A 12,315-nucleotide genomic window follows, 5' to 3' on the forward strand; every position below is an offset into this window, starting at 1 on the left:
TGATATCAAGCTCCTTGATCCACTTTGAGTTAACTTTTGTGCATGGCGAGAGGAGGGGATTCAGTTTCATTTTGTTGCATATGGATTTCCAGTTTTCCCAGCACCATTTGTTGAAGATGCTATCCTTCCTCCATTGCATGCTTTTAGCCCCTTTATCAAATATAAGATAGTTGTAGCTTTGTGGATTAGTCTCTGTGTCCTCTATTCTGTACCATTGGTCCACCCACCTGTTTTGATACCAGTACCATGCTGTTTTTGTTACTATTGCTCTGTAGTACAGTTTGAAATCTGGTATCACTATACCTCCTGATTCACACTTCCTGCTTAGAATTGCTTTTGCTATTCTGGGTCTTTCATTTTTCCATATGAATTTCATGATTGCTTTATCTATTTCTACAAGAAATGCCATTGGGATTTTGATTGGCATTGCATTGAACCTATAGAGAACTTTTGGTAATATCGCCATTTTGATGATGTTAGTTCTGCCTATCCATGAACAGGGTATATTTTTCCATCTTCTAAGATCATTTGACCCAGCTATTGCACTTCTCAGACTATTCCCTGAAGACCTTAAAAGAGCGTACTATAGAGATACTGCTACATCGATGTTCATAGCAGCACAATTCACAATAGCTAGACTGTGGAACCAACCTAGATGCCCTTCAATAGATGAATGGATAAAAAAATGTGGCATTTATACACAATGGAGTATTACTCAGCACTAAAAAATGACAAAATGTCTTCTTTGCTATAAGGAGAGCAACTAAGAACAGAGCAGGGAGGAAGAGCATGAGAAAAAGATTAACATTAAACAGGGATGAGAGGTGGGAGGGAAAGGGAGAGAGAAGGGAAATTGCATGGAAATGGAAGGAGACCCTCATTGTTATACAAAATTACATATAAGAGGATGTGAGGGGAAAGGGGGAAAAAAAACAAGGGAGAGAAATGAATTACAGTAGATGGGGTAGAGAGAGAAGAGGGGAGGGGAGGGGAGGGGAGGGGGGATAGTAGAGGATAGAAAAGGTAGAAGAATACAACAGACACTAGTATGGCAATATGTAAAAACATGGATGTGTAACCGATGTGATTCTACAATCTGTATATGGTATAAAAATGGGAGTTCATAACCCACTTGATTCAAATGTATGAAATATCATATGTCAAGAGCTTTGTAATGTTTTGAACAATCAATAAAAAAAAAAACCCAGCATAGTACAGGGACACGGCCACAACAATGTAGCAGCACAATTCACAATAGCTAAACTGGAACCAACCTAGATGCCCTTCAGTAGATGAATGGATTAAAAAATGTGGCATATATACACAATGGAATATTACCCAGCAGGAAAAGAGAATAAAATCATGGTATTTGCAGTAATTGGATGTAGTTGGAGAATATCATGCTAAGCAAAGTAAGCCAATCCTCAAAAAACAAAGGCTGAATGTTTTCTCTGATATAAAGAGTCTGATTCATACTAGGGGTAGGGAGGGGGAGCATGGGAGGAATAGACAAACTCTAGATAGGGCAGAGGGATGAGAGGGGAAGGGAGGGGGCATGGGTGTTAGAAATGACAGTGCATTCTGATGAACATATTATCCAAAGTACCTGTATGAAGACTCGAATTGGTGTGAATATACTTTGTATACAACCAGAGATATGAAAAAAATGTGTTCTTCTATACGTGTAGTATGAATTTTAATGCATTTTGCTGTCATAAATTTAAAAAAAAAACAATAAAAAATAAGAAAGTCCAGATATTGTATTTACTTGACAAAGACATTTAATCAGCTACTTTAGATATGCTCAAAGAACTAAAGGAAACCAGGTCTAAGAGATTAAAGGATGCTATGAGAATGCTGTCTTTCCAAATAAACAGTATTAATAAAGAGAGGATAGAAATTATTAAAAAAGAACCAGATAGAAAGGTGCAGATGAAAAATATAGTAGTTTAAATTAAAAATTCATGGAAGAACCAGCTAACTTAATGATAGGTGATTTGGTCTTATCTAATCTGAGGAATACAGAGAAAAATGAGTGAATAAAAATAAACAATGCCTCAAAGATTTGTGGAACACCGTTAAGACTATCAACATTTATATAATGGGGGTCCTAGAGGAAGAGGAAAGAATATTTGAAGGAATAATGGTAGGAAAAAAAACTTTCAAAATCCAATAAAAAACACTAATCTGTATATTTAAGAAGCTCTGTGTATTCCAAGTAAAGTAAACCCAAAGAGATCTATGTGCAAACACATTATAATCAAACTAAGGACAAAGAATTTTGAAATAAGCAAGAGAAATAACTCATTACACACAAGGGGTCTCCATATTTTTAGCTATTTCTCATAAGAAACAATGGAGAGCAGGAGGCAATGGGATGACATAATCAAAGTGATGGAAAAAAATATTGTCAACCAAGAATTTAAATCTAGGAAAAAAGCTTTCAAAATTGAATGAGAAATTAAGAACTATCCAATAGACAATACATAAAATTTATTGCCAGCAGACATGTTCTATAAGAAATAGAAATGACAAAGCATTAGTAATTCAAATGCATAAGAATGCATAAGAAGAAATAATAAACACTGGGAAAGGTAATTACATAGGTAAATATGCAACATAAGGCATAAAGAAATAATTATAAATATTTTAATGGGTATATGTGTATAAAGATGTAGGTTAAGTGACAATAATAATACAAAGGAGGGGGGAGGGAATGCAGCTCCAGAGAAAAAAGGTTTTATATACAATTATGACTAAAATATAACATGTATTATTATAGTTACATAACTATAATTTGAACTACATAGTTATATATAGTTAAAATGTTAATTATAATATCCTTGACAACCACTAAGAAAATAACTAAAAATTATAATAAAATAAGCATGGGAATTAGAATTTTACACTAGAACATATCTATTTAGTACAAATTCCACATTATTGAATTTGTAATTAGTAATTACTAAATGTAAATGATTAAATGTTTTAATTAAAAGGCAAAAATTGGCAGAATGTTAAAAATGATTTTATTTTATGCTGTCTACAAAGACAAAAATAGGTTGGAAGTAAAAGGAGGGAAAAAGATATACGAGCAGACAATAGCAACTTAGCAGTCCTGGCCTATCACCTGGATCTGAGAGGTTGAATATATTCTAGTTCTCTTCCCCAGTAGAAGCATCTGGAAAATCTAGTGATCATTTTATGAGATTCCTTGTGTCAGAAATGCTCATTGCTACCTTTCTGGTGGTTGAACATTTTTCCCTGGTATTATTAGAGTATTCTGCACAGTCAATTCTGTTAGTCTTCTTGTTGAAAAGCAGCAGATACTTTTAGATAACTTTCTCTTTTTTTTTTTTTTTTGGTGTAGATGGATACAACACAATGCCTTTTTTTTAATGTGGTACTGAGGATTGAACCCGGGTCCCGCCCATGCTAGGCGAGCGCTCTACCGCTGAGCCACAATCTCAGCCCAGATAATTTTCTTTTTGTAAAAGTTTAGTCTTTTTTCTTAAGACTAAGAACTTCTCTGAGCTATGCTTCAAGAACATTTAAACACCCATCTAGAATTTGAAATGTTTTTTACATGGATCCTTAGCCTAAGCCAAGGGCATTTGATTATCTGAATTCTAGCCCTTCTTTCTTTATAGTCTCAAAGAAGAACTTTGTATTAATGTCCATCTGTGCTAATAATTTAACAACTTTTCTTACTGATTGCAGTAAGAAATTGGTTTACAGGAGAAGATTTTACCTAGAAATAAAGAATTACCATTTAACACAGTTGTTTCTAAAAGGTGTTTTCACACATTTCCACTGTAAGAAAGGGGTTCTGTGATCACATAAGTTTCGGAGCCTCAGAATACCCTGGTCCTTCTTAGAAATTCACAGTGCTTATTAGAAGCAAAGAGTCATGTCATCAGTTTCTCAAACTTATTTAAGCATTTGAAGTTAGGAAAATTCTGTGGCTAAGAGCATGGATTCTTGAGTCAGACTGATTCAAATCTCCAGCCTACCTCTTCCAGGAAAATGGGGATAGTAATACAATAGACGTCAATGATTATTGTGAGAACTAATGAATTATTTTATGTAAAATATTGATTTTTTTAGATTTATATTTTAGTTGTAGTTGGACACAATACTTTCATTTTATTTATTTATTTTTATGTGATGCTGAGGATCAAACCCAGGGCCTTGCACATGGTGAGTGCTCTACTACTGAGCCACAACCTTAGCCCCATGTGTAAAACATTTATAATAGCACATAGGTACCATTATTATTTATTCTTATTTCCTGTTAATATTTCCCAAAACTAGTGTCTCCTTATATATGTCAGGAAATGCTGATGTTATGGTTTAGATATGAAGTATCCCCCCAAAACTCATGTGTTAGAAAATGTAAGAATTTTCAGAGGTAAAACAATTGAGTTATGACAGCTTTAACCTAATCAGTGGATTAATTCACTGGTAAGGGATTAACTGGGTGGTAACAATAGGCAGATAGAGTGTGGCTGGAGGAGGCAGATCACTGGGGTATGCCTTTGGGTTTATATATTTTGTCCCTGGAGTTCTTTTTGCTTCCTGATTATCATGCCACCTTCCTTTACCACACCCTGCCTTCATGATGTTCTGCCTCACCTTGGGCCCAGGGCAATGGAGCTGACCTTTTATGGACTGAGATCTCTAAAACTGTGAGTTCCAAATAAACTTTTCCTCCTTTAAGATTGTCCTTGTCAGGTCTTTTAGTCACAGTGGTGAAAAAGCTGACTGAAACAGCTGGCTTAATGATACATTTAATATGACTCGAGAATGCCACAAAAACAGATGCTGGTGTGTTCACTTAAAACATGTCATAGAGAAAACATTTCTTGTGAAATTGATCTATTTATCCTTTGAAGATTTGAAGTTCAGTGACCTGTGATGTCTAGAAATTGAGTTGAAAAAAATTTCAATGCAAAAATTGTTGAAAAGTCAAATGTATGAAAATATTGGGAAAGAGAATCTCTAAATATTTCAGTTTATCACCAGGAAGATCTAATAGAATGTGTAAAGCCTACTTTTAGATTCCTTTGAAATGTGAGATGATTTAGTTAAAAAGCAAATTATGGGATTCAAATGTCTATTTAACCTAAAAATCTCAGCATTCATTTTCTTTCTTATTCTCAGTAATCATAAGACTTCAAAGACAACCTAAATGTAAACAAACAAACAAAAGGACTGGAAACATTTTTTTTGCTCATGATGAACATTAGCATTTTTACAACCTAAATACGTGACTTAGGATGAAATGAAGACTTTCTTATAAAGTCAAAGACAAGCACAATGATAAAAAGTTCAGACTGGTCAAGTCTCACTTAAACAACTTTTTGCAGTGTGACTTTGGGTGAGATACTTAACCTGTCAATGTTTCAATGTTCTCATTTTTTTAAAAAATGGGAAATTATTAATAGTAAATTATCTGAAAGGTTGTTCCAGTGCAAACTGATGACAATTGAGGCTGTATTTGAGAAGCATTAGGATAAGGCATAATACTTAGTAAATATCATTTTACTGTTTATTAAATGAAATGTCACAGATGTTTAATTCTGTGATATTAATTCTTTAATTCTGAAAAATTAATACATTTTTATACATATTTACTCTTCTCTATTTTTGCTTTTTATTTCTTCTAAGATCTCCATAATCCAGATCTTAGATTAATTCTCCGCATCATTGAGTTTTCTTTGGTATGTTCCCTCTCTATATTCTTTTCTACTACTTCCCGGGAGAGTTCTTAATCTGATTTCCCAACTCTGAATTAATTAGCTTTTACATGTATCCCACCTACTGTTTATCTTACAATAATTTATGTATTTCAGTGTTTATACTTTTATACCTAAGATTTCCTCTTGGATTTTTCCTCTAATTATTTTTTATTCTTGTTTTATGATTCAGCATCTTTCCTTATATCCTCTAATTTTTTTTGGTATATTTCTCATGCCCGTTTTTATTCCTTAGTGAGTGTATTCCAGGACTTCTGCTATATATTGTTCAGGGTGTACCTGTCAGTTACCTAATTATGTTGGCTTGTAAGCGCACATAACTTACTGGGTACTTTGTCTGGTGACCTATATTGGGGAATAATTGAAGGTCTACTTGGATAATTTCAGTCTCCAGTTGATGGCACAGGATAATTATTAATAGTGCTTCCTTTTCATTTTCAAAAGTATCCTTGGTTTGTGTGAGGAATTATACTGTCACTCTTGCTGAAAGCTAAGACTTAATCTGTGCCTTTCTCAGTAAGTTTAACATGAAGACAGGTGAAGAGCCGTTCGGGGAGAGTCTCAAAATCAAGGAAACACTGGGAGTAGACAACTCCTTTGGTCAAAGTATATCCCCTTAAGCTCTTGGACAGTGCAGGATTGGAGGTCAGTTTCATGAGGCCATTATGAGCCTTTTGAGAATGCATGGGTAGAGACGTAAAGTCCAGGGATTGCTTTTCAGCCCTTCCCTATTTTCAGGTGGTAGCCCACTGCTACACTAATTCTACCCTAAGTACACCTGGGAATTTACTGAGAAAGGGAGTGATGGTCTTCAACCAAATTAGGAGAAAAATGAGGATAGAACTTGAAAAACATTCCTTCTGCTTACCTCTCAAGATTTCCCCTGATGGCCCTGTTCCTGAGTGTGTTCTTGGCATTAAGGTACAACTGTGACACCTTGGTGTCTCCCAGAGCACATTGTTATTGTTATTTCTTGTCATCCATACTTTCATTCCATCCTGTAGTTTGGAGCAGAAGTTGCAGAATTTCATATACTATTTGTCATCTTGATAGGAATCCACCCTTTCTCAGGGTATCTTGATGGTGCATTACATTGATGAGAATGATTGCGTATTTGAGGGCTGGGGAAATAGCTGAGTTGGTAGAGTGCTTTCCTTGCATGCACAAGGCCCTTGGTTCAATCCCCAGCACTACCACCAAAAAAAATATATGTGTGTGTGTGTGTGTGTGTGTATTTGAAATTTAAACATATGTATCAGTTTATATTGTTGCCACATAGTTATTTTATGACTATATATTTTATAACATATAGTGGAAGGCAGGTTGTCAACAAATCAGCAATACTTGTAAAATGGTGAATATTCAGCATGACAGTTGCAAAGTGTGTTTTGCATGTGTCTTAATTTACAGAAGAGAGGTTTTCCTTGTAAAAAGGCTAACTTACCAGAGCCAGTGATTTGGATGGTCTTGATTGTACCTAATATAGCAAAATAAATTCTAAAAGTTGAATCCCAAATTAGTGAATATTTATGATGTATGGAAAAGCATGATATACAGTACAATCTCAATCACACAAAATGGGATGTTACGTATCTATGTGCAGGACCTAGGAGGACACGTCCAACTAAGCTGCTTGTGACAGGATGAATTTGTTCTTTGCTTTTGTTTTGGTTTTTCCTATAATGCACATATTAACTTTTTTTTAAGTTTTTTAAAATTTTATTTGTTTTAATTACATATTAACTTTTTAAAAATTGATTTCTCCCATATAAAACTCCAAAAGTTTTACAACTTTTTTATTTATTTTTATATGGTACTGAGGATAGAACCCATTGCCGCACATGTGTTAGGCAAGCACTGTACCACTGAGCCACAACCGCAGCCCTTAACTTTTAAAAAATAAAAGCTATTGAAAAAAAAAGAATTCCAAGGTAAAGAAAAAATCATTCTGAACATAAAACCTTTCAATTCACAAAACTTTTTTTTTTTTTGGTGGTGGTACTAGAGATTAAACTCAGTAGTGTTCTACCACTGAGTTACATTCCCAGCCCTTTTTATTTTATATTTTGAGACAAGGACTCACTAAGTTGCTGATCCTAGCCTCCAACTTGCAATCCTCCTCCCTTGTCTTCACAAGAAGTTGAGTTATAGAAATGTACCACTGCACCTGGCTTCACAAAAAAATCCTTTATTTTTATTATTGTTGTTGTTATTTTGCAGTGCTGGGGATTGAACCCAAAGCTTCATGTATGCTAGGCAAGCACTCTACAACTGAGGTATACTCACAGCCCCCACAAAATATTCTAAACATTATTTAGTACCCCCCCCTTGACTACCTGTTGTTTTCCTACAAAGGGTGACAGTAACTAGCCCTTACTATTTCAGTATTCATTTTTCTGGTGTTTTCTTTCTTTTCACTACATCCCCTCATCATCTACTACCTGATGCTCCTCCTCATCTGTACTAAATTGATTTACTAAATTGATTCCAGAGTGGCATCAGTAGTATACAAAATGGGGAAGAGAAGGTGGAGGAGGGATGTGGGGGGAAGTTAGGACTGCTATGCTTCCCTTCTTTTCTTCTTTATCTGTCGGGTGGACATAGTCACACACAAGCACCCACACCAGAGGTTGGCTCAGATATCCCGGTGCTATACTATGAAACTGTTTCTTTGGTTCCATCATAATTCCTTATGATTTTAATTTTTGTGTCCTGAAATCACGAGGGAAAGAGAATCTGATTGCGTTCCAAAGTGTCTGACTGTATTTTTTGTGTATGTTCTTTGGCAGAATTATGAGTGCTTTCACAGACTCCACGGTAGCCTCTGACAACAATGACAAGGGGTGAGTTGACTGAAAGGTATTGGGATCATAAGAAGCAATAATAGTTTATCTTATAGACACTTTAAGATTCTGTAGAAAACTTTTTATTTAGATATAAGTGGAAAAATAACAGATCATAAGAGGAAAACTTCTTATAGTCAGTTACTTAATAAGTAGCAGTCAAGACTCATAACCCACTTGAATCTAATGTATGAAATATGATATGTCAAGAGCTTTGTAATGTTTTGAACAACCAATAAAAAAAGACCTCAAAAAAAAGAATAAATTAAGATATGTATCTATATGAACACACCCATATATTTACTTCTATCAACATGCATGTGTACACACACACAAAAAAAAACATTAAACGATGGCATAGAGATTAAGATTTGTGAGATTGACTCTCAGGAGTATTTATGGCAAACAGTATCTTTTTAAAAAAATTTACAAATTTATAGGCTAAAATGTGATGTTTTGATACACGTGTACATTATGTAATGCTCAAATCAGGGTCATTGGCATATTCATTACCTCAAAACATTATTGTTTCTTCATGGTCAAGCATTCAAAATTCTCTTTTCTAGACATTTTGAAATACATAAAACATTATTTTTTGACTATAGTCACCCTATCATGCAATAGTATACCAGAAATTATTCCTCTTATCTAACTGTAATTTTGTTCCCATTGACCAAACTCTCTTCATCTCCCCATCCCCTTAGCCTCTCTCAGTCTGATAATCATTATACTATTCTCTACATCTTTAAGATCAACTCTTTTAGATTAGCCATACTAATGAAGTAAAATATCTTTTGTCTTTTTGCACCTGGCTTATTTCACTTAACATAATATTCTCTAAGTTCACCCATATTATTGCAAAAGACAGGATTTCACCTTTTTATGTCCAAATAGTATTCTGTTGTGCATATGTACCACATTTTCCCAGATTCATTCATTGGTGTACACTTAGGTTGATTCCATATCTTGGCTATTGTGAATAGTACTGTAATACCATGGGAATGCAAATATCTCTTGGACATACTGATTTCATTTCCTTTGGATATATACCCAGTATTGGAATTGTTGGGTCATATGTTAATTTTATATTTGATGTTTGTAGAAATCTCCATACTGTTTTCCATAATGGTGGTATAATTTATATTCCCCCCAACAGTGTACAAGGATCAACTTTTCTCCACATCTTCACAAGCATTTATTTTCTCTTGCCTATTTGATAATTACCATTCTAACTGTGCTGTGACAATATCTTATTGCTTTTTTATTTAAATTCCCCTGATGATTGGTGATGTTGAAGATATTTTTCATGTACTTCTTTGTGATTTATATATCTTCTTTTGAGAAATATCTATTCATGTCTTTTGCCCAGTTTTTAATTGGATAATTTTGGGTGGTTTTGCTCTTGAGTTCTTTTATATATTCAGGATTTTAATCCCTTATCAGATATGTAGTTTGCAAATATCTTCTTCTACTGTTTAAAGTTGTCTCTTGGCTATTATTATTTGTTTCCTTAACTGTGCAGAAGCTTTTTAATTTAATCTGCCTAATTTTGCTTTTTTTACCTGTGCTTTGGGAGTCTTATCAAAGAGACCCTTACTTTAAAAAAAATCCTCAAAGAAAAGAATGGAGCTAACAGCACTGGAAGTGTTCTTCACCCTAGAGACATCTCATACCATGTGAAGCTGATGCCACAAATTCAAACCCACATTGGATGGAGCCTCAGCCTCAAACAGGCAGTTTGTTGACTGTAGTTGTTTGCTAGCTATCTGTTGCTATAACAAAACACTTGAAACAATCAACTTAAAAGAGCAGAGGTTTATTTCAACTCATAGTTTTGAAGATTTTAGTCTATAGTTGGTTGGTTCTAATGCTTTTGGGTTTGTGCTAAGACCACACATCATGGTAGAGGGTGTATGCTAGAGCAAGATAAAGAAGCAAAGAGAGAGGAAGATACTGGATTACTACAATCACTTTCAAAAACATGCGTTCAGGGTGCCCCATCTCTAAGCACAGCTGCCTCCATCTCAGGACACTGCTGCTGCTACCATCATCACCATCTTGAGATGAAGCTGCCTTCATCTTGGGACATTCACCAGGGCCTGGAGGCCCAGTGTTGGGGTGCCTGTAGGTTTATTGCCACTGCTGCCATCTTAGTACATGGCTGCCTCTGTCTAGGGACACTGACCAGAGCTTGGAGGTCCATTGTCAAGGTGCCTACAGGTTTGGTTACACCTGGGGTCTTCCTTTTGGATGTCCTTATAGCCACCATCTTGCTACAGAGGTGGGAGAAAGCCAGGGCAAAAGCCAGGCTCTCCCCAGCTCCATTAGTCCTGAAGTGAGTGGGAACACAGGACTAGCAGCAGCGGGTTGGAAGGTTGGATGAGGGCATCTTGCTCTCAGTTTGCACATCCAGCCAGTCCAGCATTCACCAGCTTCCTGAAACCACTTAGGCCAGCACTCACTGGGCCCTGGCACCAGCCTGGCCCCCAACACCCTCACCAGTCCAGCATCCACTAATCCCCTTGTCTCAACAGGTCCAGCATCCATCCAGCACCCAACAGGGCCCTCTGGCTTGCGAATCTACAGACTCCCAACCCTCCCTAGCCACCAACCTGGCCCAGCACTTACAGCTACATGGCATACCTGCACTTTAAGTGCTTAGTCCTGATATGCCCCATACAGAATGGCTACATCTGTGTGATAGGTGCACAGGTCCCAGTGCTCTGCCCCCAGGACTGCCTGGGATAGAAGTGCTTGACATCTTAATAGGAGCTGTGTTTAGTTTAATGCTGTATTTTTTTCCATTGGGTGCTCTTAATGTTGATCTCCCCCTTTAGCACAATGTACTGGAGACCTTCAGGAACACTATAAGTCTATAGGGTAGAAACTATTCTACTGCAGACCCACACTGCTAGATGTGAAGACACATGAACAATATGAAAAAACAAGGGAATAAAGTGCCCCAAACAAACCAGGATGCTCCAATAATAGAATCCATTGACAACACAGTAGAAAAATATCAGAGAAGGAGTTCAGTATGTATATAATTCAACTGATCTTTGACATAAAGGATGATGTAAGGAGTTAAATCAGAGATAAATTTCAGGAGTTGAAAGATGACTTCAATAAAGAGATAGATATTATGAAAAAAATCAAGCAGAAATTCTTGAAATGAAGGAATCAATAAAAAAATTAAAAATTCAATGGAAAGTATCATCAACAGACTAGACCACTTGGCAGACAGAACCTCGGGCAATGAAGAAAAAAATATATAATCTTGAAAATAAAGTTGACAACACAGAAAGATGGTAAGAAACCATAAACAGAATGTTCAAAAATTATGGCATAGCATGAAAAGACCAAATTTAAGAGTTTTAAGGGTTATCAGGGTAGATACAAACCAAAGGAATGCACAATCTTTTCAATGAAATAATATCAGAAAATTTCCCAAACCTGAAGAATGAAATGGAAAACCAACTGCAAGAGGCTTATAGGACCCCAAATACACAAAATTACAAAAGATACACACCAAATCACATTATAATGAAAATGCCTAGCATATATGATAAAATTTTAAAGGCTGCAAAAGAAAAGTATTAGATTACATATAGGGGGAAACCAATTGGATCTCAGCTGATTTTTCAACCCAGATCCTTAAAGCTAGGAGGTTCTGGAACAGCATATACCAAGCTCTGAAAGAAAATGGATGCTGG

The 12,315-nt window shown here is 35.7% G+C and overlaps 1 protein-coding gene across 1 annotated transcript in view; it reads left to right on the forward strand.

Moving 5' to 3' along the window:
* LOC144378425 (uncharacterized) overlaps window positions 1–12,315 on the forward strand; it is a 53,156-nt gene that overhangs the window by 7,569 nt on the left and 33,272 nt on the right. The window contains exon 2 of the mRNA XM_078052433.1: window positions 8,549–8,602. Within this exon, the coding sequence (XP_077908559.1) occupies window positions 8,553–8,602 (50 nt within the window). The 5' untranslated portion in view covers window positions 8,549–8,552. The remainder of the gene's footprint in view (window positions 1–8,548; window positions 8,603–12,315) is intronic.

Source organism: Ictidomys tridecemlineatus, chromosome 6 (assembly GCF_052094955.1).
Source record: "Ictidomys tridecemlineatus isolate mIctTri1 chromosome 6, mIctTri1.hap1, whole genome shotgun sequence".
NCBI classification, from domain to species: Eukaryota; Metazoa; Chordata; class Mammalia; order Rodentia; family Sciuridae; genus Ictidomys; species Ictidomys tridecemlineatus.